General features: G+C 64.8%; 6 protein-coding genes across 6 annotated transcripts; 3 read left to right on the forward strand and 3 right to left on the reverse strand.

Annotated features, from left to right (window-relative positions):
• The first annotated feature begins 1,648 nt into the window (after positions 1-1,648).
• ANKRD34C (ankyrin repeat domain 34C) lies at positions 1,649-4,195 on the forward strand. Its single transcript, XM_039557904.1, has one exon. It carries the CDS (start codon positions 1,668-1,670, stop codon positions 3,189-3,191), a length of 1,524 nt encoding a protein of 507 aa, XP_039413838.1. The 5' UTR covers positions 1,649-1,667; the 3' UTR covers positions 3,192-4,195.
• Positions 3,194-7,078, forward strand: LOC104684050 (transmembrane emp24 domain-containing protein 3). The gene is made up of 4 exons (XM_010391229.2): positions 3,194-3,267; positions 4,182-4,626; positions 5,225-5,473; positions 5,934-7,078. Exons 1-4 carry the CDS (start codon positions 3,194-3,196, stop codon positions 6,168-6,170), a joined length of 1,005 nt encoding a protein of 334 aa, XP_010389531.2. The 3' UTR covers positions 6,171-7,078.
• Positions 7,079-7,880: 802 nt separating this feature from the next.
• Positions 7,881-10,443, reverse strand: LOC104684049 (gonadotropin-releasing hormone II receptor-like). The gene is given in 7 exon segments (XM_039557905.1): positions 7,881-8,520; positions 8,664-8,868; positions 9,273-9,358; positions 9,361-9,396; positions 9,399-9,725; positions 9,728-9,820; positions 10,221-10,443. Coding segments are annotated over 7 exon segments (1,227 nt in total). The 5' UTR covers positions 10,264-10,443; the 3' UTR covers positions 7,881-8,083.
• A 1,069-nt stretch (positions 10,444-11,512) lies between these two features.
• LOC109143414 (mesoderm posterior protein 2-like) lies at positions 11,513-12,498 on the reverse strand. Its single transcript, XM_019280780.2, has 2 exons — positions 12,144-12,498; positions 11,513-11,753 (listed from the first exon to the last, which is right to left on the reverse strand). The coding sequence occupies exons 1-2, from the start codon at positions 12,420-12,422 to the stop codon at positions 11,691-11,693; spliced, it is 342 nt and encodes a 113-aa protein (XP_019136325.2). The 5' UTR covers positions 12,423-12,498; the 3' UTR covers positions 11,513-11,690.
• A 3,260-nt stretch (positions 12,499-15,758) lies between these two features.
• Positions 15,759-16,651, forward strand: LOC120410544 (mesoderm posterior protein 1-like). Its single transcript, XM_039557796.1, has 2 exons — positions 15,759-15,763; positions 16,145-16,651. Exons 1-2 carry the CDS (start codon positions 15,759-15,761, stop codon positions 16,608-16,610), a joined length of 471 nt encoding a protein of 156 aa, XP_039413730.1. The 3' UTR covers positions 16,611-16,651.
• A 1,217-nt stretch (positions 16,652-17,868) lies between these two features.
• LOC104683858 (alanyl aminopeptidase, membrane) lies at positions 17,869-25,532 on the reverse strand. Its single transcript, XM_039557974.1, has 21 exons — positions 25,251-25,532; positions 23,048-23,954; positions 22,658-22,803; positions 22,445-22,581; positions 22,235-22,361; positions 21,971-22,125; positions 21,785-21,898; positions 21,525-21,668; positions 21,385-21,450; positions 21,177-21,242; positions 20,842-21,014; positions 20,681-20,760; positions 20,391-20,524; positions 20,247-20,302; positions 19,983-20,130; positions 19,782-19,873; positions 19,526-19,636; positions 19,270-19,437; positions 19,022-19,162; positions 18,811-18,892; positions 17,869-18,251 (listed from the first exon to the last, which is right to left on the reverse strand). Exons 2-21 carry the CDS (start codon positions 23,650-23,652, stop codon positions 18,099-18,101), a joined length of 2,898 nt encoding a protein of 965 aa, XP_039413908.1. The 5' UTR covers positions 23,653-23,954; positions 25,251-25,532; the 3' UTR covers positions 17,869-18,098.
• Between the last annotated feature and the right edge of the window lie 1,340 nt (positions 25,533-26,872).

Below are 26,872 nucleotides of genomic sequence, written 5' to 3' on the forward strand. Positions count from 1 at the left end.
ATCTGTGACCATTTCCCTCTTCCTCTAATTTCCCTCTTTCTGCTGGGACTGCTCCAAAAGAGACACCGAGGAAAGTGGAGGAAGCTGCTGGGAAGCAGGTTCTTGGCCAGATGCGAGATCTGGGGACAAAGGAGGGCCAGAGAGGCAGCACACTGCTGCTTGTCCAGGTACATCGTCCTGGCACTGAGAGCAGCTCTGTCCGGGGAGCAGGCACGGGGACCTCAGCTTCTCCTGCGCCGCACAGAGCACTCCTGTGCCCCAGGTGTGCCCTCAGGTTCTCCCAGATGTGCGCTGAAACCACGGAGTCATTGACATCAGAGGGGGCTTAGGGGGGCCGTAATTCCCCCTGTTCCCGGTGGGGACAGCTGTGGGCTCAGACTAGTTTGGGGTCTGGAGAGCCCCAAGAGCAGGGACACTCGCACCCCATCCCCCCACACAGACACCCCCGCACGGGTGGGCGCAGACACCCTCCCCTCACCCCCCCCCACGCTCACGGTGCCCCGCACACGGACACGCTCCCCCGCGCCCGGCGGCAGGGACACAGACCCCTCCAGCCCCCCAGCACACGGACATCCCCCGCCCCGCGCTCCCCGCACCCACCCGCGGGCGGACGCGCCGCCCCCCCGCACCCTCCTCCTCGCGCAGCGCCGGGCAGCGGCACCGGGCACTGGCACCGACAGCCGGGCACCGGCACCAAGCACCGGCACCGGCACCCGGCACCAGGAACCGGCACCGGCATCAGCCCCGGCACAGCGCACGGGCAGCGGCACCAACACCGGACGGCGGCACCGGACACCGACACGGGCACCGGACAGCAGGTAGCGGGCCGGGGGCAGCGGCCGCCCCCTACCATCATCACCGCAGCCGGGGGCGGCGGCGGGAGCGGAAGCGGGATGGCCGCGGCTTGGAGGGGCGCGGGGGACACCAGTCCCGGCGGGAGTGGGGGAGAACCGACGCCCGGGTCTCCCCCCGGGTCCGAGGGGTCCCCACGGGAAGGGGCCGTGGGGAGCTCACGGGCAGGGAGTGGTACCGTCAGCGGCTTTGGGAGGGGCTGGAAGCAATGTGAGCACTGACCGCAGGTCCAGGGGCCGCAGGATCCCCATGGAGGGCACGGAGGGGTGGGGAAGGGCCGGGAGGCTTGTGCCCTCTCCAGGGGCGCTCTGGGGGCACTGGCTGCTCAGGGCTCCAGGAACACTCTGAGGAGTGAGACAGGGAGTCGGGGGCAGCAGGAGCGGGTGGCAGTGGGAGCAGGGAGTGGGGGTCAGCGGGGCAGTAGAAGCAGGGGGCAGTGGAAACACAATAGACAGCATGACTGTGGCTGTTTCTCCTTCCCTCCAGCAGTGAGGAAGCAGAGATCCCGGCTCCAGCCCAGGAAGCCATCGGGGAAGTTCACACAGTCTCTAGTGGGCTTTGTGTTGTGGCCCCCCAGACACAGCAGGCCGGTGGAGACCATCAGAACCTCTCTGATCTCCCGGGGAAACCAAGGCATCCAGGCAGCTGTCTGCGCAAGGTGGGTGGACACGGCCAGAGGGACAGTGGGAAGTGGGGCAGTGCCCAGAGCATGGCATCCCAGGAAGGCAGGGACAAAGGAGTGGGGCTCACCTCTTCTCCATCGTTCCCCCACAGCCACCAGCCACCACTGCCATCACCCAGCAGGAGCAGCAGCCATGGATGAAGTGACGGAGCTGGAGCTGGGGGGCAACTCGCTCCTGAAGGCCGTGTGGCTCGGCCGGCTCCGGTTGACCCGGCTGCTGCTGGAAGGGGGGGCTTACATCAACGAGAGCAATGAGAAGGGGGAGACTGCCCTGATGGTGGCCTGCATCACCACGCACGTCGACCAGCAGAGCATCCACAAGGCCAAGATGGTGAAGTACTTGCTGGACAACAGAGCTGATCCCAACATCCAGGACAAGTCTGGGAAAACCGCCCTCATGCATGCCTGTATCCGTGGGGCTGGGGGAGATGTGGTGTCCCTGCTGCTGGAGAGTGGGGCAGACCCCAGCCTGGAAGACCACTCGGGAGCCTCAGCACTGGTCCACGCCATCAACGCTGAAGACAAGGCTGTGCTGCAGCACCTCCTGAATGCCTGCAGAGCCAAAGGGAAGGAGGTGATCATCATCACCATGGACACATCAGCCTCTGGCACCAAGACTGCCAAGCAGTACCTGAACGTTGCCCCTGCGCTGGAGTTCAAGGAGAGGCCTCCCCCGGAGGAGGGTGCAGCCCCCTCCAGTACTCACCTGAAAAATCCCATCTCAGCACCTTCCCCTGCTGAGAAGGAGAGCAGCATTCTCACCCCACACCCTTCAAACACTGGGGACACTGAGCCACCCTCCCCGGGCCAGAGAGCTGCCTGGAGAGCCCACCTGCCCCGACTGAAGCGACTGCGGTCAGAGCCATGGGGTCTGGTGGCACCCTCGGTGCTGGCGGCCTCTGCGCACCGCGATGACACGCGGGTCTGCACTGACAACGAGGTCATCACGGGCATCAGTGACCTCTCGCTCTCCAAAAAGCCCTCCCTCACCCGGAGCAGCAGCAGCAAGGGAAGGGACCCCTCTCTCTTCCCCCCAGTGGATGAGCAGGCACTGGGGCCACTGGCTTGGAAAGCCACCCACGAGAAGAGCCCAAGCACCCACCCATGCCTGCCCCGGAGCATCACGGTCCCAGAGGAGCCAGAGAGCACCAGCTCGGCCACCAGCTCACCTGCAGGGATGGAAACTCCACACTGGTGGAGGACAGGCACTGAACACAACGGAGATTCCCAGGTCACCGAGGTGGGGAAGGGGCCATCAGAGAGGAGGAAGCTGAGCGGGTCCCACCTGGCCTTGCTGGATGGTTCCTGTGAGTCTCCCTCCGGCAGCGCCAGCACATCGCCCAGCACTGGCCGGCGCCGGCCACCCAGCTTGCTGGAGAGGCGAGGATCCGGGACCCTGCTGCTGGACCACATCTCCCACACAAGACCAGGATATCTGCCCCCCCTGAACGTGAACCCCAACCCCCCGATTCCTGACATTGGCTCCAGCAAAGCCCTCTCCCCGCTGGCTGCTGGGCTGAAGCCCCTGGTGCCACTCACGCCCAGCTCACCCAGGCGGGGTGATCTGAGAGCCCACAGGAAGCTTCTCCGCAGACATTCCATGCAGGCAGAGCAGATGCGGCACCTCTCCGATTTCGAGGAGGTCGTGGCACAGTAGCCATGTCACCATTTGTTCACAGGGAGGTGGCCAAAGCCGTGCTGTCCCTGCAGAAACGGGACGGTTCCCACACAGAGTGGGCACTGGCTCCGGGGACACACTGGTGGCCAGGGGGTTCAGCCCTGAGCCCAGGGGCTGAATCGGGAGCGACCACCTGGGAGATCGATCCCACACCGTCCTAGATCGCAAAGCTCCGTGCCAAGGATCCCACCTGCAGTTCACTTATTCCTCACTAGTTGCAATCCGCTTTTCTTCCATCATGCTCGTTCTCTCACCGAATCCCCTCCCGGACCCCCGGTGGTGATCTCTGGGGCTGAGGCGTTCATGAAGTGCCTTCCAGGAAGGGAAGGGGCTCAGTACTGCGGGGGCTAGAGGAGCGGGAACACCGCTCCAGCCACGGACCGTGTCGGTGCTCTCCTGGAGCGGGAGAGGGAGACAATCCTTCACCTCCGAGACTCCCGAACGCTCCGGATCTCCGGCGGCTGAGCTCACCCGGCACCGCTGCAGCCTCGTCGGTTGTGGGCCGGGATGGGCTTCTCTTGTCTCTGAAGCGTCCGAACTTCAGGGGGTTCATTCCCCACCACGCCGAGGAGCTCTGAATTCAAGAAGCGCTGAATCCCCGAGCAGGACGGTCCCAGCCTGGCTGGACGGGAAGCCTTTGCCAGCGGCGGGGAACCCGGGATGCCAAGTCACGGAGGGTGACACGGGCTGACCCCAGGGGTTCATCCCACCGGGAAAGTCGCAGGCCCCGCGCCACAGCCAAGACCCCGCTCTACCTACCCGCGCAGGGAGCCCTCCCAACGCCACGCCTCACCCCGCGCGCCGTGTGCCGTGGACCGGCCGTGTGCCGTGGATGCCGACAGATTCCGTGACTCCATGAATGCGTTTATTTACAAGGCTGCGTGTGTGTAAGGGTGCAGGGGCAGGTGTTGGGGTGACGCCGTGGCCCTGCGGAGACTTTTGCACTAATTTTGCACTTCATTAATAAAGCGCTCAGCTTTGGACGGAGGCTGATCTCGCGTGGACCCGACACCAGCCGCCCGGCCCGGGGGGTCCCCGGGGTTCCCGGAGTGCTCGGCCCGGAGATGCCGGGGGTTCCCAGGGTGCCGGGGGGGCCCGGAACGCTCCCCGCGGGTGCCCGCCCCGGGGCCGGAGATGCCGCCCACGCCCCGCCCCGCCCCTCCCCGCTCGCAGCGGAAGCGCCACGTCAGGGGGGCGGTGCGGGGCCGGTGCCGGTGCCGGTGGCGCCGCCGGCTCGCTGCGGGTGGCGATGCCGGGCGCGGTGCGTGTCGCGGTGCGGACGCTGTGCCTGGCCGCGCTGCTGGCCGCGCTGGGGGCCGGCGGGACGGAGCTGACGCTGGAGCTGCCCGACAGCGCCCAGCGCTGCTTCCACCAGGAGCTGGAGAGCGGCATCAAGTTCACCCTCGACTATCAGGTACTACCCTGCCTGTACCTTCCGGCAGCCCTGCATGCTCCCTGCCTGCACCTCCTGTCCATACCCCTGCCAGCGCCCCCTCCACCCGCACCCCTGCCTAGGCCCTGCCAGCACCCCATTTGTGTCCCATCTCTGTGCCTCTGCCCATGTGTGTGCCTATTGCCTCTGCCCATGGCCCTGCCCACGCTCCTATCCCTGTGCCGTGCAGAGCCCCAGGCAGGGCTGCAATTCCCTCCTCCCATGCGCACCCCAATTCCCTCCACACTGCACTAGGAGTTGTTCCCAACCCCAGCCCCATGCCTGGCAGTGTCCACCTGAGAGCCAGGTCTGGGATGTGCCCACAACAGCCATAGGAGCCCCTAACCTGAGTCATGAGGGCTGTCCCTGTCTCCAGGCATCCCGCTTGAGCAGTGGGCACTCCACCTGAGTTGCTGGCACCGTGGTGCACAGCTTCCTGAGCGCTCCCCTGGCCTGAGCCCCATCCCATGGGCATGGTGCCCGCTGGCCTCTCACACAGCTGTGGGGCTGGGCAGGGTCAGGGGCCCCTTGCCACGTTGCTTGGCATGTGCCACCATCTGAGACACATCTCCCTGCACAGGTGATCAGCGGAGGACACTATGATGTGGACTGCTACGTGGAGGACCCCAACAGCAAGACCATCTACCAGGAGACCAAGAAGCAGTACGACAGCTTCTCGCACCACACTGAGGTCAAGGGTGTCTACACCTTCTGCTTCAGCAACGAGTTCTCCACCTTCTCCCACAAAATTGTCTACTTCGACTTCCAGGTGGGCGATGAGCCGCCCATCCTGCCTGACATGAACAACCGCGTCACCGCCCTGACACAGGTGGGTCCCAAGAGGAAAGCAGGGAGGGAAGAAGGGAGGAAGGGTCCTGCCGCAGCCCTCCCTTGCAGGATGGCAGTTGGGGACATTTCCCCCTCCTCCTCGGCTGGATGCAGAAGTGCCAACCGCCAGCCAACAGCCCCACCACACACCACATCCTCTGCCTGGGATGCGGGGGTTGTGCTGGGTCTGGGCTCCCCCATCTGCAGCAGCCAATGTCCGTCACACATGAGGAAATTGCATCAGCCATTCCATCCCTCAGTGTGAGCCTCTGGGCTGGGCATCCACGTGCCCTGGCGGCCCTCTAGCTCTGTCCCCATGGGAAACCACCCTGGATGGGTTCTGGCAGGGAGCCTACAACACAGACACTGCTGTCCTGCTCTTGGGTGCCCTGGCACAGTCCTGGGCTCCCTCAGCTGTGCCAGGTCAGAAGCAACAGGGCACTCTTGTCCTTGTCCCCCAGATGGAATCCGCCTGTGTCACCATCCATGAGATGCTGAACGCGGTGATTGACTCCCAGACCCACTACCGGCTGCGGGAGGCGCAGGACCGGAGCAGAGCTGAGGAGCTCAATGGCCGTGTCTCATACTGGTCAGTGGGGGAAACCCTCATCCTCTTCGTGGTCAGCATCGGGCAGGTGATGCTGCTTAAGAGCTTCTTCACTGAGAAGAGACCCAGCAGCGGCGGAACTGGCACCTAGAGCTGGTGTGTCTGTGCCCAAGTGGAGCAGGGAATGGGACGGCTGCGGCCCTGGGGTCGCGCTTTGCCTCTGATCTGTGCCATGGGCAGGCGGGGGGTGGGAACAGGGGTGACATGACACTGCCGAGCTGGGTGGACACGGTCACCCAAGTACAGGTGTCCCCCAGCATCACCTCCCACTTGCCATCGCCCAGCCTACCGCCCTGTCCCCTTGCCTGGCCACCCAGTCCCCGTTCTCTGGCTCCACCAGGAAGCGGGTGGGACCAGCACCAGCATCAACACTGGGGCACCCTCAGAGCCCAACGTGACTGTGATGACCACACACACGCTGCCCCTTGAAGCCCTGTGCAGCCGCAAGGGGATGGGGCAGCACTGGCCGACCTGGCACCCACCCAGTGCCGTCAGCCTGAGGAGAGCTGCCCGTGGGCTGGGGGTCTCTGTCTGCACCCCAGGTGTCCTGTGGCAGGCAGGGTGCTCCCAGCAGCAGGGCCACAGCAACAGCAGCATCCAAGAAGGGAAGGTTTTTTGCTGGGTGGTGCTCTGGCTCTACCAGCTCCTCTCCTCGCAGCATTTTTCAGGCTGGCAAGTGGTGTGCCCATTCCAGGTGGTATTTTCATACTCACACGAGTCCATGCCTGAGACTCAGCCCCCCCACACATTCCCCCCACCCTGCGCACACGTGCCAAGGAAGCCCCATCCCTGCCCTGGAAGCATGGAGGACCCACACACACCTGGGACTGCAGCCCCTCATTCCCTGGAGCCCCACAAAATGGAGACACTCACAAGACCCTGGAGTGACCAGTGTGCTGGCCCTCCAGCCCTCAAGCAGACGTGAGATCATTTTTCAGAGCTGAATCAACTCCACCAGACTTTTCCTTTGCCACTTTCAAATAAATCCCTGCAAGCATGGCTGGCACTGCAGTTATTGGGCACAGCTTCTGCCTGCCCTCCTGCCTTGGCCCCCTGTCTGCACCAGCTGAGCTGGCTCCTGGCACAGGACCAGATGCTGGAGCCAGAGAGACCCCTCAGCAGGAGCAGCACCGCTGTCTGTGCCCCAGTGTGAGGCCACACTGTCAGTGGATTGCGATGGGCTTCCCACTGGGCAGTGGGGACTGAGGAGCCAAGGGAGCCCAGTGTCCATCGGCAGCAGAGTGGGGACCCCGGGCAGAGCCCAGCTCTGTAGTTCCTTCCCTGAGGCTGAGGGGATGCCAGGGCCGTTCTTCAGGGCTGTCCCTCACTCTGGCAATGCTCCTGGTGCTCGGCGGAGTGAGGGGCCTGGGCACCCACAGCCCTCTCCCACCTCTCCAGGCCCCAGCAGCTGTGCCAGCTCCGCCGTCAGCACTGGCCTTGGGGCAGCTGCCGCAGGCAGGAGAACTGGCCCTGTGTGCCTTCCAACAGCCTTGGGCAGGAGCCAGGAGCTCCTGTTTGGAGCAGAGCCAACATCAGCAGCACCCTGGGACTGCCACCAGCCTGGCATTGGCTGGCAGGGGCTAGCCCTGTGCCCACTGGGACGCAGAGCCCTGTGGGGATGAACAGGGAGGGAAGCACCCAGCCTTGGCCAGGCTGTGGATGGCCTTGAATCTGCTCCTACCTGGGGACTCTTGAGCCACCCATGGTGGGGACAGGGGCAGCTGAGACGCCAAAGGGTCAGGGTGCTGGCTCTAGGGACACCAGCTCAGCTCCCCGCTGGGGGACACAGGAGGGACAAGAGGTGGCCATAGGACACTTTATTGCTGTTCAGGGCACAGAGAAGGGAGAGGGGACGGGGGCACCGCCACCAGCCCCAAGCCCGCAGAGTCACTTCAGGGTGCGGGGAGGGATCAGCAGTGACTCCATCCCTGCTGGACCTGCGCTGACCCAGTCATCCTGCTGCCAGACCCCTCTGCCCTGAGCACCCCAGCAGTCGTGCTGGTCTCACAGGGTGCTGCTGTGACAGGAGGCGTCCCTGGCAGCCCCTCGGGACCTCTGCACCCCCTGGGCTCCCCGCTTGGGTGGCAGGGAGGAGGCTGAGCAGTGGAAGGAGCCAGTGGCGGGGGAGGGGGGCTGGGCCAGGGGGCCGTGCCTGCATGGGCAACCCCAGCCCCCCCGGAGGGGGATGGTGAAGAGCCCGTAGGTGATGGGGTCCAGGCACGCATTGAAGAGGCCAAAGATGAAGAGAATGTGGGTGAGGGCCGGCGAGACCCTCTTCTCCATGGCGCGGGGACAGAACCAGTGCCAGAGCCCCAGCAGGTAGTAGGGGGTCCAGCAAAGGATGAAGGAGGAGACGATGACCAGGCTCATCCGCAGCATCCGCAGCCGGGCTCGTGGGATGTTGTTCCTGGAGCACCGCAGTGACGCGTCCTGTGAGGAGACTGGAGGGGCACAGCCCGTGAGGGGAAAGGGGGGCTGGGACAGGGACCCCATGCCCTGGGGGAAAGCTGGGGGGTCCCTATAGGAGCTCCAGACAGGACTTCCCCCGGGCATGGGGCTGTGTCCCATGGTGCCTGGCACTCACAGAGGCTGGAGCCCATCCGGCGGGAGATCTCCAGCAGGATGCGGGTGTAGCAGCAGACCATGATGAGCAATGGTAGCAGGAAGAGGCAGGCAAAGCCTACCATGTTGTAGAGGGTCTCGTGCCAGGGCCGAGGGAAGCTGCCGCGTGTGGTGCACTGGGTGAAGTTGTGCGGGGGGCGCAGGGTGATGGTGTGGAACAGGAACAGCTGGAGACAAGAGAGGTGGGATGGGGTGATGGGGATTTGTGCCTCCTGAGGCAGGGAGGGCATTGGAGGCCAAAGCAGGGACCCCCCAGACCCATAGGGACAGACCCAGCCTGTGGGGTAGGACCTGTTATCACCCCTGCACTGGCTCTGCTCCCCACTGACAGGGGCCTGGGGGGCACCCCAGGCACTGGGCAGAACCGGATGAAGGGGGATCACTGCCACAGCCACTCTATCACCACCACTCCATGCCCATCCCACAGGGCTCTCCAGCCCCTCTCTGTCCCCACCCTGCAGGTCACACAGTGGCACCAGCCCTGGCGGTGAGCCCGGACAGTGTCACCAGACACCGGGCTAGGTGGGGGTCTGTCACGGGCAGGGGCCGGAGGGGCTCCCGGGGTCGGTACCTGTGGCACTGCCAGCCCCGCGCTGAGGATCCAGGCCACGTGCAGCATGGCGCGGTTGCGGGCGCGGGCGCGGGCGATGGCTAGCGGTGCAGGATGGCGGCCTGCCGGTCCAGGCTGATGACCACGTGACGAAGGCAGAGGCGTACATGGCCAGCAGCCGCAGGTACATGAGCAGGCGGCAGGCCAGGTCGCCCGCCCACCACTGCAGCGTGATGTTCCAGACGGCGTCCAGCGGCATCACCACCACGGTGACCAGCAGGTCCGCTGCAGCCAGGTGCCGCAGCAGCAGGCGGATGTGGGGGCGCCGGCCGCTGCCCCGGCCCCCCACTGCCCGCAACACTGCCAAGTTGCAGCCAGCTGAGAGGGCAAAGAGGGCGAAGGTGACGGCCACGCGTACCTGGGCGGCGGGGGAGAAGGTGGGCAGCTGCAGGGGCTCCTCGCCGTTCTCATTGGGGGGCTCCAGGCGCAGCCCCACTCGGGGGGGGTGACGCTGGGGGGCTCCCCACTGGTGTTTCCCACTGCAGGGCCTGGGTCTGGATGGCCCCTACCTGCCACAACAGGCAAAGGGGCAGTGGCAACCCTCAGGTGGGAGCTCTGGGTGTGGCAGGCCACACTCAGCATTGTGGGTCCTTTCCCCTAGAGCCCCCTGCCCAGGGCCACAGTGCCGGCATCACATTTCTGAGCTCACTTCCCTGCATTCCATCTTTGCCTGCTCGCTGCATCCTGCTGCTACCCCAGACCCCCCAGAGCCCCTCCATGTCTGCAGAGCTATGGGGGTCCCCGGTGCCAAGCAGGACAGAGGAAGACATTGGCAGCTGACCCCAACATGCCACCCACCTCAGGCCATTACTGCCGTGCCCCTCTCCATGCCCAGAGTATCCCTCATGATCTTGCCTGCGACGGTGACTCCCCCAGCCCAACAATGACACCCCATTCCCCCCACCTCACCTGCATCCAGGGTGTCCTGCCCAGCTTTCCCCAGCCAGGCCATGGTAGGGCCGATGCTCACACAGTGCCAGGGCTCTATGCTGAGGGCTTCTGCATCTGCTCTGGGGCACGAGGGGGAGTGTAGCAGGGAGCGGGGCAGGTACCGGGGCAGGTACTGCAGAGAGGCAGCACCTGCAGCTGCTGCTGCAGATGCTGTGGCGTGGGCGCCCTTGGCAGCTCTGAATGGTCCTTGACGTAGCCAGCAGCTTGGAACAGCACGGTCCTTCCCCTGCCACCCACAGCACATGGACGCACACATAAGTGTGCGTGGTGCTCACACACAGGAATGGACCATGGGACGTGCCCCACGTCTGTGGGAGGGAGTCCCCCAGCCCAGGGGGTGCTGCCAATGCCCCCCAGGTCTGGCACTGCTGCTGCCAGGACCAGGTATCAGGGCACACTGGGGCTCCTCTCATTGAGGTGCACCATTTGGGGGCCCCAGAGATCCACAGGTCCTTCCTCCCAGCCCTGCGACTGCCAGCGGCTCTCCCAGACCGTTGTCATCCCCGTGGCAGTGTCCCCATGGCTGGAGCACATGCCCGGGTCCCTTCAGCCCTGGCTGGAGAGCAGGGGCTGCAGCCTAGGAGAGGGCAGGGCAGTGGGCTGCTTTACACCTCAAAGGCTTGTGTCCCCTTCTGTCACCCCCCTCCTCCACCCCAGCAGAGGGAATTAACCTCATTAGAGAGTCCTTTCACACTCCACGGGGTTCATTAACCCCCCACCCTTCACCCCAGACCCCAGAGCTGGAGAGATACTCCCCTGACACATTAGCACATGGCTGCCAGGTCCCAACACCCTCCTGCTAATGGGGACCCCAGACTTCAGGGAGCCACCAAGGGGGCTGGGGACATAGGGTCCCCATCACAGCCACTCACACTCTGCTCCTTGCAGCCTGTGGGCTCAGCCCCATCCCCACACTGAGCTGGACCCCAAATCTAGCCATTTCACTCTGCACTGGGGAGCTCCCACAGGCCCAGAACTGCCAAGTGGGAAGGCTGGATCTGGAGGGTGCTGGGGATCCTCACCCCTTCCTGGCTGGAGATCAGGCCCCAGGGCAAGGGGACTGTCTCTCTTGATACATCCCCAAGTTGCTCTCCCAGATGGTGCCTGGCTGCCCCACAGCCCCCAGCCCTGGAGCCCAGCAAGGAGACCTTGGGCACATAGGACCCCATACACACCAGGCCCTAGGCATGCCAAAGCCCATCCCGTGCCCAGGTCCTGGGAACAGCCACACAGACACACAGAGAGGGCACAAGGGTTTATTCACATGCAGCCGCCGCCACCCGGCGCGTCCAGCACGGCTCCAGGCTCCGACAGATGGGGCAGCTTGTTCCTGCAGCCATCCCAAGGGCTGCACGTGTCCCCAGGCTGCAGGGGTCCGGACAGGCATCGTGGGGCAGTGGGTGCTCCAGGCCCGGGGACTCATCTGGGTCAGTGCCGGGGCTGTGGTGGGAACAGAGCTTCCAGAAGTGAAAGCAGGTCCGCAGAGAGATCCTGGGGAGCCGACAGGGAGAGGGGTGAGCAGCCAGACAGAGGTCCAGATGGGGGTGGGGACATGGAAGTGACAGCCTACACCCTGGAAGGGCTCCTGGGCAGGGAGAAGCAGGACAACGGACTCCATTCTGTCCCCACTAGTGGGATCCCTCCTTCCCGTGGGAGGGAAGCACCAGGAAGGATGGGGCAGGCTAGGGTACCCACCTCACCCCCTGCATGGAGCAGGGCTCACCTCTCCATTCCCTAACCCCGACAAGATTGTTGTTACCCCAAAACCAGTTCCTGCACTGCCCCACACCAAGAGGACACTGAGGCCGCCCCAAGAGGGGTTGATCCCTGCCCCATGCCAGCCCCATGCTGAGAGTCAGCCCAGTCCCCACCAGCACGTACCTGGGTGACTGTCCCTGTGCCCACGAACTCTGACAGCACCAGCCCCATGTCCAGGACATCACCAGGGAGATCCGGGGGGGCCCCAGCCCCTGCACAGTGGGGAGGGGTCAGCCAGGGGGACGCAGAGGAGGTGATAGCCTTGTTCATCTCTGAGGAGGTCCCCACTGCAGGGATGTAGGGGGGTGGCTGCCAGGTCTCCGTCTCGATGTTGGAAACCTCAAGCACCTCTGGAGGGGTCCCGGTTGCAGGAATGTAGGGGGAAGACCCCCAGGTCTCCATCCTGATGTTCGGACCCCCAAGTACATCTGGGGGGATCCCTGCAGCAGGGGTGTAGGGGGGTGACCCCCAGGTCCCTAGCCCCATCTCCGGACCCCCAAGCACCTCCGGGGGAGTGCCCACAGCAGGGCTGCAGAGAGGTGACCCCCAGGCACCCGTCCCCATGCCGGGAGCCCCGTGCAGCTCCGGGGGGTCCTCGCCATGGGAGGTGACCCCCAACCCGCAGTGCCGGGGGGCGAAGCATCACGGGGCTCCGTGTCCTGGCAGCACCCCAGGCCCCGGGGGCAGAGGGGACAGTGTCGGGGGGCCGGCGCCCCCCGGCCGAGCCCCAGCAGGGCGGAGAGGTGGGCGATGTAGCGGGGTGGCGAGGCGCAGGGTCTCGATCTTGGTGAGGGTCTGCCCGGCGGGCGCCAGCGCGGGCGGCAGGTAGTGCCGCAGCCGCAGCAGGGCCTGCGCCAGCCGCCGCATCCGCAGCTTCTCCCGCTCGCTGGCGCTCTGCCGCGGGACCCCCGCTCCCCCGCCGCCCCGCACCCCCTTCCTGCCCCTGGGGCGGGGCGCGGCGTGCCCTCGGCAGGGTCCCGGGCAGCGGCGGGGGACGCGAGGCCACAGGAGTCAGGTGATGCTGCGGGAGAGCTGCTGCTGTAGCCCAGAGGGTCCGGAGGTCCGCGGTCACCCCAGTCCTGCAGTGGGGCGGTGGCGGGCAGCGTGTGGCCGTGGGCCATGGCAGGGCCGGAGGCTGGGACCTGTGTGTCAGTGGCTCCCGACCGCCCCGGCTTTATGCCGGGCCCGAGGTGTGAAGAGGCACCTTCGTGGCTGCAGGAGCAGCACTTCAAAGGCTGGGGGTCTGGGGGGGGGGGGGGGGGGTGGGGGCCGCGGCTGTGAACACGGGGTGACGAATTTCACCCCAGAGGTGTGAAGCTGCTCGGTGCTGCCCCTCGCCCCCGCGCTGGGCTGGGGACGGGGCTGGGACCCACACAGGAGCTGAAGCGGGGTCTCAGCAGGTCTGCTGGGGGGGAGCTGCAGTAGGGCTGCAGCAAGGTCTGCAGTGGGGGTGTTGTGGGGCTCTGATGGGGCTTCAGTGGGGTTTGCAGAGCATCTGCGGTGGCGTGTCCCTGTGTCTCCCGCTGCAGCACGACCCCAGCCGGGGACTGACGTTTGTGGGACACAACCCCCCACACCCGGTTTGGGGGTGCCGGTCCCCCACCACGCCCATGAGCTCAGATCCCCTGGTGCTGCCGGGTGGTGGCAGTGGCAGGGGAACCCCCAGGGATGGCGGGTGTCGAGGGCCAGGGTCGGGGCTGGGAGAAGCCCCCCCGCCGCGTTCCCAGGCCCCGCAGGTGTTGGGCCCGGCGGGTGTGAAGGTTTCCCGGGAAACGGCCCCGCCGAGGGACGGAAAATCCATCAGGGAGCAAGGGGACACGGGCATGGCACGGCACGGGCCCCCAGACCTGATGTGCACAGCCTGGCCTGGGGGTACATCTAGGGGCACAGGACCCCCAAACTGGGTGTGCGCAGCCCGGTGGTACAGCAGGCTCCCCAAACAGGGTGTGCAAAGCCCAGGGGAACATGAGGGGCACAGGATCCCCACAAAGCAGGAGGGCACAGCTGAGGGGATACAGCTGGGGGCACAGGACCCCCAAACCGTGTGTGCACATCTGAGCAGTGCCCAGCACTGACCCAACCAATCCGAGGCCACCAGTGCCAACCCCATTCCAACATCCAGCCCCAGCGTGGGGGCACAGGGGCATCTGGTGGGAGATCTGCACCCCATGGCCCAGGCCAGGCATGGCCCCTTCCCTGCTGCCCGGCCCCCTCCTGGGTCCCATTAGCTGATGAGCTCCCGGGTAATGAGTTCTGCACCCACCACAGCCGCTTCCCACCTCCCTGTTTGGACAAGTGTGGCTGGGCTGGGGCAGCACTGGCCATTGGATCAGAGCCCCCACTGTGTTGGGAAAATCTTTAATTGTAACGAATAGTGTTTAAGTCTTGTGAATTCCTTTAACTTCAGCCAAAAGTGCTTAGTCCTATATTAATGTGTGCAAGTGGTTATCTTAGCCTTAAAGACTGCAGGCCTGAGCAACACTGATGAGAAGATATGTCTTGGCCAGACCTCAGAGCTGGGATGTATTCAAAGAGAAGAAACAGTTTTGGAGGCCTACGACCAAAACTAGATAATTTGAGAAATGGGGTGCTCCCCAAATGAGCACCAGAGACCCTCAAAAGACCCCTACTCTTATGTAAATGAGCTCCAAAAAGTGATATAAATATGCAAAAGAATTTGCAGGAATGTTTAGCCGACATGTATGAGTTTTGGGAAATGTAATAAGCAAGTTACAAAGATTTAAACTAGTCTGTTAGCCAGCTGCGGTGTGTGGAGTAGGAGGTATCCCCTGCACACCTGCACACCTGGCACTGAAATAAAGTAATGCTACTTTCTAATACTGAAATTACAGTGTTAGAGGGTTTTATTCCCAAGTTTTGGTGACAGCAGGACACCCTGCAGCCCCTCACCCCGGCAGGGGGGTCCCCCCATCCCTTCTGCCCGTATCAATGGAGCAGGGTGCAGGCCCATGAGGCAACACAGCCAGGGCACCACGACGGAGCTCAGTCAGTGCCCAGCTCAGGCTGTGCCCTCAGGAGCCCACAGCCCTTCTGCTGAGAAGTCCCAGCCCCTGCCCACTTGGGACCTGCCGTCCCTGCTCTAGCACCTCCCGGGTCAGACGCCTGTGTGGTTTCTGGTGGTCACGCTTGTCCCTCTCTCTGGAGTGGGCACAGCTCACAGGGACACTGCCCAGGGCTGTGTCTGGTGCAGGGGTCAGTGCTGCCAAGCACCTGGCAAGCAGCCCCCCTCACCTCCCACTTTCCCTCAGCCCATCTGCACGGAGGGTCCCCTGCTCCCGGCACCCTCAAGAGCTTGGCACCCACCACAGTGCACCCCAGTGCCCTGCGGACCCCGACCCCCAGTGGCACAATGCCCAGCCCAAGCAGGGGCACAGCCTGGTGGGTCCCCAGGTGCCTCAGCTCATCTGGAGCCGTCCGGGGCTGCATCCCATCGGACTGGGGAGACAGAAGCAGCACGGCCAGTGCAGGGATGTCTCTGGGAAGGGAGCACCCCAGCTCCCCACCCAAGCACCCTGCACGCCCTGCACCCCCTGCCCCTTAGGGCCATCAGTCTGAGCCAGAGCCCCACGGACACGGGACTGGGAGCTGGGCAGAGGGCAGGGAGCTGTGGGGACCCTGCTGGGTGCCAGGGCTGGGAGCTCGAGATCCCAGCATTGGAAGGTCAAGTCCCGGGTGCCGGCTGCAGAGACGCTGTGCGGGGAGGTGCCGTGCAGGGGGATGCGGTACGGTGATGCGGCGCGATGCGGGGCTGGTGGCACGTTAGCATCTCTCACGGCCGTGTGAATGGGTCCCCACACACTTCCCAGCGCCGGCAGGGCCAATTAAGGACCAAAGGAGTCAGATCTGACACCTCTGCAAATGGGCCCGGCATTCCCAGGCTCCTGCCGCCCGCCCGGAGCGGGGGGAGGCTGGGGGGGGTGAGGGGGGGGGGGTGTCGACACCTCCAGGTGGGCGCAGAGGCATCGCCCCGCATCCCCGGCCCAAATAAAGCCGGGGTTACCCCCAGACGCGGCCAGCAGAACAGCCCCTAACCACGGCCAGACACAACATCACATCCCCAGCTCTTTCGGCAGAGTCCCCCGGTGCGTCGCTGCGTCCCCCAGGGGCAGGAAGGGGGTGCGGGGCGGCGGGGGAGCGGGGGTCCCGCGGCAGAGCGCCAGCGAGCGGGAGAAGCTGCGGATGCGGCGGCTGGCGCAGGCCCTGCTGCGGCTGCGGCACTACCTGCCGCCCGCGCTGGCGCCCGCCGGGCAGACCCTCACCAAGATCGAGACCCTGCGCCTCGCCACCCGCTACATCGCCCACCTCTCCGCCCTGCTGGGGCTCGGCCGGGGGGCGCCGGCCCCCCGACACTGTCCCCTCTGCCCCCGGGGCCTGGGGTGCTGCCAGGACACGGAGCCCCGTGATGCTTCGCCCCCCGGCACTGCGGGTTGGGGGTCACCTCCCATGGCGAGACCCCCCCGGAGCTGCACGGGGCTCCCGGCATGGGGACGGGTGCCTGGGGGGCACCTCTCTGCAGCCCTGCTGTGGGCACTCCCCCGGAGGTGCTTGGGGGTCCGGAGATGGGGCTAGGGACCTGGGGGTCACCCCCCTACACCCCTGCTGCAGGGATCCCCCCAGAGCTTCAAAGGATTCCCGGCTGCACCATCCTGGAGCCTCCCCACAGACGTGACACAGCCACGGGTAATAGGATGGCTTCTTCCTGCTTCTTGGAGCCTCCCAGGGCAGGTGTGATGGACACGGGGCACCACAGGACCCCTGCACCTGGCTCCCAGCTGCCCGCACATCACCGGGTACCCAAAGACCTCCCCAGCCCAGCTCCTGCTCCTGCAGTTCCTGAGCTGGGGCAGAGGACAGTCCTCGTGGGGTGGGTGGCAAGGGGCGCGAGGTGCGGTGTTCCACAGCCACTCACCTCACGCAGCTCTTCCCACCCAGCTCAGCAGTCCCTGGGCCCCAGCCAGGCTCATCTTCCCAGCTCGTGCCACAGCCTCTCTCCTCCCCAGCTGCACCCCAGTGCAGAGCACTGTGGGGGGCTGGAGCTGACTGCACCCCTGGACACAGAGACCACACAGGCACAGTGGCATGGCAGTGAGGCAGTGGGACAGTGGCATGGCCATGGGTTGGTGGCATGGCCATGTCACAGAGCTGCATGGGACAGGACAGACACCAGGATCCTCATTAAAGCTGCTGTGCAGCGCTGCTCCCCTGCTCCTTACTGTGGGACCTGCTGGCTGCACCCCAGCATGGGCAGGGTTAGGAGCACCCTTCAGCCTGGCACCGCACACACACAGCCTGGTGCTGCCCTGGACCAGGGGCTCAGTGCCCACTGCCAGCCCAACCCACAGTCCGGATGTGTCCCAGGGCTGGGGCGGCAGAGGGACTCACTACCTAGGCCGTCCCCACCCCCACTGACCCCCAGCTCCCACCTGCCTGGGGGTCCCATCCCTTCCCTGTACCCAAAGACAGCTCCATCCCTTCAGGGTCCAGGGTAGCCCATGGGGGACAGTCCCTCCTACCTGTCACAGCCACCCCCCGTGGCCCCTGCCCCGACCCTGCAGTACCTGCCCAGAGCAGGGTCCTGGTGCCAGTCCGCAGGGAGCGGGCAGGGAGCCCCCTGAGCAGGGCCCAGCAGGAGAGCTCACACGCAGCTGTCAGACAGAGGGGCTGGCGTCAGCGAAGCCCCCAGAGCCACTTAGCACCAGGCTCCTAACAGCCGGGGGGGCTCACAGCCCCGCGCCCTGCCCCAGGCCTGCAGGCTGCAGGGCCCCTGGCACTTCCTACCCAGTCTGTCGAAGTCCCCTCAGCACAGCCCCCACACCCAGGGCACCCCTGGAAACTGGGAAAGTTTTTATTTACACCCCCACAGTATTTATTTACACCAGCATGACCTCCCCCCTCCCACGCCCCCCATGTTCCCAGTGCCCATTATCCGGGCGTCAGGCCCCTCACTGGCAGTGTGGGACTGGGGGGCATAGGGGCCTGGGGGCCGCGGGGATGGAGTGAGCAGAGTCGGGAGTGGACGAGGGTCCATCCTGGTGGCCGGGCGAGCGCAGGCGCCTGTTAGCTGGTCTCGCCCCTGAACCACGCCAGCACCGTCGCCTGGTTCTCCTTCACCCAGTTGATGTTAGCGCGCGTCCGCTCCAGCGCCTGCTCCAGCGCCCGCGTCCCCGACCCAAACCCGATGTCCTGGTTGTCTTTCTTGAACTGCTCCAGCTGCCGGGCAGAGATGGTGCTGGAGCAGGCAGGGGGTGGGCCTGGCAGCCCCTGGCAGACCTCAGCAGCTCCCAGCACCACTCGACACCACCCAGGAACGCCCCAACAGCCCCTGACAACCCGTGAGCACTCCAGCACCACCCCAGCAGCTCTCAGCTGCTCCCTGGCACAACCCCAACAGCCCCCAGGAGCACCCCAGTAGCCTCTGTGAGCCGCCAGCACCACTCCAGCAACCCCCACCACCACCCAACATCATCCTGACTGCCCCAGAAGCACCCTGACAGCCTTTGGAAGGCCCCCAGCACCCTCTCAGCAGCCTCCAGCAGCACCCCAACAGCCTCCAGCAGCCCATGCAGCACCCCAACAGCCCCTGGGAGCACTCTGACAGCCCTTGGGAGTCCCTGCCACCACCCCAGCAGCCTGTGACAGGAATAGAAGCCTCTTGGACCCCTGGGCACACACGCAGTAGGAAACCCCCTCTCAAGGGCTTCTGGCAAAGGGCAGCTCTGCCAAGGCTGGGATCCCTGGTCCCCTGACCCCTGCCAGGGTCCAGCCTCACCTGTTGTAGCTCAAATTCTGAGGAAAAGCGCTGGGTCACAGATAAAATTAGGCGGGAGAAGGAGAAGGAGCCGCCCCCATACCTAGGAGAGCAGAATTGTGTTGAGCCAGGGGTTCCGCAGAGCCACAGGGGAGGGGACAGGAGAAGAGACAGTGCCACCCCCAAGGGGCGCAGGGCGATAGGGGTGCCCCCAGTCCCCCACGGTGCTCACTGGCTGAAGAGCATCCTCCAGTTGCCACGGATGAAGTCCCAGGCCAGGGGCTGCCCCACAACATTGCTGGCAATGCTGTTGATCGTGGAGGTGGCATCCTGCTTCCGGATCTTTGTAGGGTCAAGGGTGTACTCCAGGTACCTGGAGGGGCATGACGCAGGGGTGAGGGGCTGGCAGGGGCAGCAGACATTATGTGGGTGATAGGCTGGTGGGGACACACCACAATGCCAGCCAGACCCCACACGCACCTGCTGAGGATCCAGGGGTGGGGGCTGCAGGAGAGGGCTGTGCGGAGCTTGTCGGCCTCAGACACCACAGAGGCCTCTCGGAACCTGTCCCAGAGGAAATTCCAGGCCTCCTCCCCACCCGTGGCCACCATGCTGCAGTAGATGGCTGAGCGCAGGTTCGGGGGGACCCTGTTGGGGTAAGAGCCATCAGTGCCAGGAGTCCCTCACCGTGCCCAGTCCAACCACACACACAGCGCCAGGGCTTCTGAGGACTCACGGGTTGTTGCTGGCATTCTGCTGCCACTGGAGCAAGTAGTTGGTGGCCAAATCCTGGCACTCGGTGATGCCGTAGGAGCAGGCAGTGCTGATGGCATTGATCTCATTGTACCTGGGGGAAAAGAGACCGTGAGGGCTGGGGTCCTGCACAGGGCACCCACCGGCCAGTGCCGGCTAGTGGCAGGGCTGTGCCCTCTACCCAGTACAGCTGGGGACACCCCAGGGATCCAGCCCAGCCCTGGGGCCATGGTACTCACTGGACCATCAGGCCACTGGGGATATCTTTCCAGTCATTGGTGATGTTCTTGTAGTAGGCGAAGAGAGGAGTCACCTGCTTCTTCATGTAGCTCTGGGAGCAAGAGGGAGTCAGTGCCCAGTGACACTGGCAGCAGCCCCCACACCACTGTGGGAGCAATCCTGGCCCCTCACCCCCAGCACTGGGGTGTCGCGTCACTCACCGACATGGCCCCAAAGACCTCGCTGCGGTCAAACATCAGCTGGAAGTACTGGAGGTTGCTGAGCGCTGCCTGCCAGGGCATGTATTCCGTCTCCTGGCTCAGGAACCGTGTCGTGTTCAGAGCCAAGGTCACGTTGACGTACTTGGCCCTGTCAGGGGTGAGGGCAGCGTCACCTCCCCAGCCCACTGGCACTGCCCACCCCAGGGCACCCACCCCATCCAGCCCTTCACCCTGGTGGCACCCAGACCACCTGGCAGGGCTCACCTGGCCAGGTTAAAGGCGTCATCAATGATCTGGGCACGGTTGATCACAGGGAAGACCTAAGAGAGCAAAGTCAATGTCTCAGGGCAGACTGAGTGGGGCGGTGTGAATGGGGTCCCACACCACAGCCTTGACCACCCCGTGTACCTGGTGGTCAGCAACAAGCTGGTTGAGGAGCTGATCCCAGTTCTCCTGGTTGTAATTGACACGGAAGTACCCAGTGACATTGAGGTTCAGCAGGAGCCAGCTGGAGCTGTTGAGCTTGAACTGGTTGTTGGTGGCTGGGAAGGGGACAGGAGGCTCTGCCAGAGCCGCACCCCCACCCAGGGCGGGCCAGGCTCAGCCCCCACCACCACTGCCTCCCTGGGAACCCCGACCAGGGCCATGGCAGCGGAGGTGGCAGCAAGACCCCCACTCACAGCCAGGACACACCATACCTGTGACATCGGTCAGCCAGTAGCTGCTGTTCCCATGGCTCTTGTCTATCATCCAGGTGATGGGGATGATCCAGGTGTAGCTGTGCCATGGACAGACAGGTGGTGGGACTGGCCCTCATCCCCTGACCCCTCAGTTCCTAGCCAGCCCCCACCCCACTCACTTGAAGGCAGAGGGTCTGTCCACAGAGGATGCAGGGTCCAGCAGAAAATGGGTCTGGTTGATGGTGCCGGTACGGGTGTCAACAGTCACCACAGGGAAGCCCATCTGCAGCGTCCAGCGATCCATGATGTCGCTGATATTGTTAGGCAGTGAGACGTTGTTCTTATTCACCGCCTGCAGGGATGGCAGCACCGCTGGTCACCAGGGGCAGGGGCATGGGCAGCGTGGGGCTTGGCCGGTGCTTCAACCCTCACCCAGCATGTGGGACCTGGTCACATCAGGCAGCCCCCCAGAGCCAGGGTTTGGGATGCTGCAGGAGCACCAGCCCCCTCCTACCTCTTGCAGATGAACCCAGAGGTCAGTGTAGACAGTGTTGTTGTAGGCAAAGGTGTGGAGGTAGGACTGTGGGAGAGCACCAAGAGAGACAGGTGAGCAAGGGCAAGTCTGGGATGTGGGACACCCCTAGAGCACCTGGGAAGGCCCCTACCATGGGATGCCCACCCTGCTCTGAGGTTGCTGCTCCCCAGTACCAGCAGCACCTCACCTGCAGCCCTTGCTTGAAGATGTCCTCGCTGAGGAAGTCCGAGAGCATCCGCAGCACCGACGCTCCCTGCAGGGACAGCAGGTCAGAGAAACCAGGGACACCCCACAGTCCATCCCCACCTCAAGGACCTCCGTGCACACCTTGCTGTAGGCGATGCTGTCAAAGACTTCACTGATCTGGGCTGGGGTGTTGATCTCTTCCTCGCGGAAGGAGAGTGGGTGGGAGCTGGCCAGGGCATCTGTTGCCATCACCGCATGCAGCTCGTTCAGCACCATCAGGTCTTTCTGCAGAGGGAGCACCAACACCTGCCTCAGCCCTGTGTGTGCCACCTGGCACTGGGGCAGCCCCTGGGGTGCCTGTTCCCCTGCCTGCCCCCATGCCCATCGTCCCTGGCACTCACGATGTTCCAGGAGGGCTCAGCTGAGTCGGCGCCCAGGTATTCCACATACGAGGCGAAGCCCTCATTCAGCCACAGGTCGTTCCACCACCGCAGCGTCACCAAATTCCCAAACCACTGCAGAGGGAACAGCACCCCCTCAGCCACCAGCCATCAATCAGGGGAGTGGGCGAGGGCTGCAGCAGGTACCTGGTGGGCCAGCTCATGGGCGATGACAGTCACCACCCGCTCCTTGTTGCCAATGGAGGAGTATGCAGCATCAAAGAGCAGTGAGTTCTCCCGGTAGGTCACCAGCCCCCAGTTCTCCATCGCGCCCGCGTTGAAATCAGGGAGGCCAACCTGGTCTGGGGATGGAGGGGTCCCGTCAGTGCCCCGCTGACAGCATACTGGACCATCCTCCCCCTCCGTGGTGGGCACCTCAACCCAGTGTCCCGGGCACCCTGCAGCACCCACCAGACTTTGGGAGCGGGTAGGCCGTGTTGTAATGACCCTCAAAGAACCTGAGGATGGGGCCAGTGACACTGAGTGCGTAGCTGCCCTGGCCCTCGCTGATGGCCTCGGGGCGGCCCCAGATGCGAATCTGGAGAGGAGAGATGCAGGACTCATCAGTGGCCCAGGTTCAGCCACCCAGGTGGGCAGAGGGTGGACCCCATCCCATCCTACCAGTGTACTCTCCGAGTCATTCTGCACGTAGGTGAACTGGCTGACAATGAAGGCCAGAAGGTACGTGGACATCCTGGGGGTGGTTTCGAACTCAGTGACATTCCAGGCCTCCCCATCAATCATCTGCTGCATGGTGTCTGTGGAGATCAGAGGATCACCTCACAGCCCTGCCAGGCCCCCAGCCCCCCAATGGGGTCCTGCTGCCCCACTCACTCTTGGCAGGCATGTTCGAAATGGCCACATAGTTGGAGGGGTGGACCAGTGTCACTGTGAAGTTGGCTTTCATGGCCGGCTCGTCGAAGCAGGGGAAAGCTTTGCGTGCATCAGCCGCCTGCATCTGTGTGGTGGCCACCACCTGCCTGTGAGCAAACCCCATCAGTCCCGGGGCTCCCTGCAGAAGCTGCGCCCCCCAGTCCCCTTGCTCCCATCCCCACTGGGGCATCATGAGGATGCAAGGGGAGCACAGAGGCTCCGCACACCCATCCCCAAAGCCTGCCCATGCCCTCCACTGCCCTATGCCAGCCCCGTGCCCCTCATTCCCCTTCCCACCACCACATCGGGCCAGCCCTGTGGCCTCCACCCCGTCCTCTGCCCTCCACCTACTTGTTGCCTGACTTGTCCGTGTATTCGCTGCGATAGAAGCCAGCCAGGTCATCAGCAAGCTCCCCGGTGAAGTTGCAGGACAGCCGGTACCGCTGGCCCTGCTGCAGGGGGGTCTCCAGCTGCACCACCAGGTACTGGGTGGGAGTCTCCAGCCAGGTGCGGGAGATTGCAGGGGCACTGCCACCACCCTCTGCCTGCAACGTGGCATGGAAGGAGCCATGCATGGTGTAGTTCAGCTTGTTGCTGTGGATGAGGATGAGGTTGGTGGCTTCCATACAGATGAAGACCACACTGCTGTTGCCCTTGAAGATGTACATGTTGTTGGCGTCGGCCTTCAGGAAGGGCTGCAGGGACACCTCGTAGCTATCCGGCTTCAGCGTGGTCGGCAACCTCCACCGGTTCCAGGGGTTGTTGGGGGTGGGGGTGGAGGTGGGGGTGGTGGTGATGTTGGGGCCAGGCGTGCTGCTGGTACCCACATCAGACGTTCCCTTGTTCTTCTCCTGGGCGTACACCACCGAGAGTGCAATAATGGTGGCCACAGCCCCCAGGCCCAGCACGATGGCCACAATGCCCACAGTCTTGCTGATGAAGAAGCCGGCTGCCATGGTGGGCAGCTGGAGCGGCACTGGCGGAGACTGCACTGGTGCAGGCACGGCTTTTAGCCTCTCTCCCACAAGGTTTATTAGTCCAAGTTAATGGGTGAAGGATTAAATTGCCATGGGGCTCAGGGCGGTAACAGACCCTGGGATGAGCTTTCCACTCACCCCCCCCCGAGCCCGGCGGGAGCACCAACACCCAGTGGCACTGCTGCAGGGGCGGAGCTGGTGGTGGGGGGGTTGCACCATCAGGGAGCCTGTGCGGGCTGTGGGCCTGGACCCCTGGTGTCCTTCCTCACACTGGCCTGGCCCTGCAAAAGGAGGGACAGGGTGGGTAGCTGCAGCTAGCAGCCACCTCCCCACCATGCTGGAGGGCCCAGCGTGTGTCCCCATCAGCCAAGGCCAGATGCAGACTCAGTGTCACCCCATTTACTGTCGAGTGACAGGGTCTGAGCCACTGTCAGAGGGTCCAGGCCACCCCTGCCTGTGAGGGGTACAGCTCACCGGCTGCCCCCCCATCGGGGAGGGAAGGTAGGGGGGATACCTGGGAGGAGCTCACCCTGCCCACAGCCCTCTCAAAGTCCAAGGTCATGAACCTGGAGGCATGGGGGTCAAACTCCGTCCTGGTGAACCCAGCCCCAGGGCATGTGTGAGATCCCCACCCAGGGTAGGGTGCAGGGGTGACAGAACATGTCACACACTGAGAATAGGATCTCCTGTTCCCAAGATCTGATCGATCTCTCCATAGGGGGATATGGGCAGGTGCTGCCAGGAGCCACAGCTGGGGCAAAGGGGAAATCAGGATGAAGCCCTGCCCTGTCCCTGACAGCACCCAGCTGCACCTGCCAGGGCCACTGTGCCTGGCACAAATCACTCTGGATGCTGCTGGTGTCCCTGGTATTCCCTGTTTGGCACAGCCATCCCCTGGCCCAGAGGCCACTGCTGGCTCCCTCAGCCCCATCCCCACCCTGGCTCTGGCCAAAGGACCAGAGGGCCCCCCACAGGACCAAGGGCCACAGGTGGCTGGGAGGGTGCCAGGCACTCTGCACACCCTCCGTCCCACACCAACGGGCCTGCTGGCTCTCCCCACAGCCCCTCCGGCACAGCACACAGGCATCCCCCACTGCCTCGGCTGGGGAGGGGGCTGGATGGAGTTAATGGGGAGCAGCACTGGGGTGAGACACAGCACCCACACCCTGACTCCCCCACCACCCGCAGGATTCTGTCCCCACCCCTAGAAGACCCCTCTTTGGAGCCCAGCCAGCAGCACATGCATATCCCACGTCCCACAGGCGACACGGATGTTGGGCATCATCCCCGCGGGCACGTGGGTCCCTTGAGGCTCTGGCCTCACACACCCCCCAGAGCCCTCCACACCGTCACGCACCCCCACAGACCCCCCCAAGCCCTCCCATCGCATATAGGCTCCATAACCCCCATGTACGTGAACCCGACTGCTAGCCCCACACCCCACAGCCCCCGCCAGCCCCCCCACGCACCCCCACAGCCCCTTCCCCCATTTGGTCCGCTCCAACGCACCCGCGGACCCCCGGCTTGGAGTGTGAACCCCCCCCGGAGCCTGAGCGGCAGCAGAGTGCCCCCCTCACCTTCCTGCGCTCAGCCGTGGGCAGCCAGGGACAGCGGGGTCCCGCCCGCCCCGTTCCCACTTCCTGCGCCCCACGCGTCGCCCTGCCTGTCCTCCTGCCTGCGCCCGACTGTCCGTCCCAGCTCTGCGCTCGCAGCTCCAGGGCGAGGAAAGTTTCCTCCGAAGCTCCAGGGCAGGAACCCGGAGCTCTCGCCCCCTTTAACCTCATGTCTGCCGGCCGGCGGGGCGGAGGCCCGGGACAGCGCAGGGCAGCGTGGAAGGGAGAACCTCCGGCATGGGTTCCCCCGCACTGGAACAGGGCGAGGAGGCAGTTCTGAAGGAAAAGAGTGCTGGGCAGGGGGCCTGGATTTGGGAACACGCTCCGGCAGGCGGAGCTGAGCCCAGCAAAACCCGGCACCCATGGGTGCCACAGCACAGCACAGCACAGCTGGGGCAGGCAGTGGGCTGGGGCCAGGAGCCATCCCCAGGCTCCAGCCCCATCTCCCTCTCCGGACCATGCAGGCGGCTCGGAGGGGGAGCACTGAGCCCCGGCCCGGCCTTGCCCTCTACAGCCCTTCACACGCTGCATCCCCCGGCTCGCTCTGGGGTGTGGGAGGGGTCTGGTGACCCACCCAGCGCAGCCCCTCTCGGCACAACGCGGGGTCACTGCCAGCGCCGGGCACTCACAGCTCCCGCACAACCCACCGCCACCGGGGTCGGGGCTGAAGCTCCCCAGGAGGGGAAGTGGCGGGCTAGGGGTTCACCCCAGCACATCCCAGCGTGAACCAGGGCTTGGGAAGAGAGAGCAGCAGGGAGCGGCAGAGGGGCTTCCCCGACCCCAGCACGGCCACGGTCCTCAGCCTCCCACAGAGCAGCAGGGCTGAGGCTCTGGCGAGACGTAGGACGGGGCAATGGGGCCAGAGCTGTTAGCAGAGCCGCTACGGGAGGTGTAGAGGGAGCACATGTGGCCGGACACACCCTGCAGCGGCAGTGGGGTGCTGTGGCGTGGGGCCGGACACAGGCACTGCCCATGGCGGCCGACCCCCCATATCCCAGCCTGGAGCAGAGCACCTTGCCAGCACCTCGCCAACTCCCTCGCCTTGAGGTGAGCCGCAGCGTTCCCCTCCGACCGTCTCAGTCCTGCCAGACTCCGCGTCCCAGCCCCAGGAGACGGCCCGGGCACGATGGTTAGTTAACCTCCACCCTTCGCTGGCACGTACAAGGGGAGGAGGCGGGCCAGGGAGAAAAGGACACAGCAGGTTGCCGAACTCCCTGACCTCCAGGAGTGCTGATGTGGCTAGTGGCCAGCTGGGGAAGGGTTAAGCTGCAGGGAGGGGAAAATTCCTTCCAGGCAGAGTCACGGTTTCCCTGCCAGGGGAAGTGGAGGCAGAACCCGGAGCACAGCTGGGGAGCAGAGGAAGGGCCCCTGGCCAGCCTCAGGGGCTGGTGGCCAGATGGAGCCGTGGCGGAGCCAGGGCAGTGGGGCACATGGCTGACAGAGCCCATCAGGGTCACTGTGGCCCCCAGGACAAGCCCTGCTCCTCCCTGGCCTTAGGGGACCCCAGCCCCACAGCTCCCACACACCCACAGAGCCGTCAGAGCTCATGGCTGCCCTGCACTGATGCTCTGCGGCAGGGAGAGCGC

Source organism: Corvus cornix, chromosome 10 (genome assembly GCF_000738735.6).
Source record: "Corvus cornix cornix isolate S_Up_H32 chromosome 10, ASM73873v5, whole genome shotgun sequence".
Classification (NCBI taxonomy): domain Eukaryota; kingdom Metazoa; phylum Chordata; class Aves; order Passeriformes; family Corvidae; genus Corvus; species Corvus cornix.

Coding starts and splice junctions, on each gene's coding strand:
- LOC104683858 (XM_039557974.1), bottom strand. CDS start 23,652: ATGGCAGCCGGCTTCTTCATCAGCAAGACTGTGGGCATTGTGGCCATC. Junction 22,362..22,444: donor ATGACTCGGAGAGTACACTG/GTAGGATGGGAT, acceptor TCTCCTCTCCAG/ATTCGCATCTGGGGCCGCCC. Junction 20,303..20,390: donor AGCTTGTTGCTGACCACCAG/GTACACGGGGTG, acceptor TTGCTCTCTTAG/GTCTTCCCTGTGATCAACCG.
- LOC104684050 (XM_010391229.2), top strand. CDS start 3,194: ATGTCACCATTTGTTCACAGGGAGGTGGCCAAAGCCGTGCTGTCCCTG. Junction 3,268..4,181: donor CGGGACGGTTCCCACACAGA/GTGGGCACTGGC, acceptor TCATTAATAAAG/CGCTCAGCTTTGGACGGAGG. Junction 5,474..5,933: donor GCGTCACCGCCCTGACACAG/GTGGGTCCCAAG, acceptor CTTGTCCCCCAG/ATGGAATCCGCCTGTGTCAC.
- ANKRD34C (XM_039557904.1), top strand. CDS start 1,668: ATGGATGAAGTGACGGAGCTGGAGCTGGGGGGCAACTCGCTCCTGAAG.
- LOC109143414 (XM_019280780.2), bottom strand. CDS start 12,422: ATGGAGACCTGGGGGTCTTCCCCCTACATTCCTGCAACCGGGACCCCT. Junction 11,754..12,143: donor GCACAGGGACAGTCACCCAG/GTACGTGCTGGT, acceptor TCGGCTCCCCAG/GATCTCTCTGCGGACCTGCT.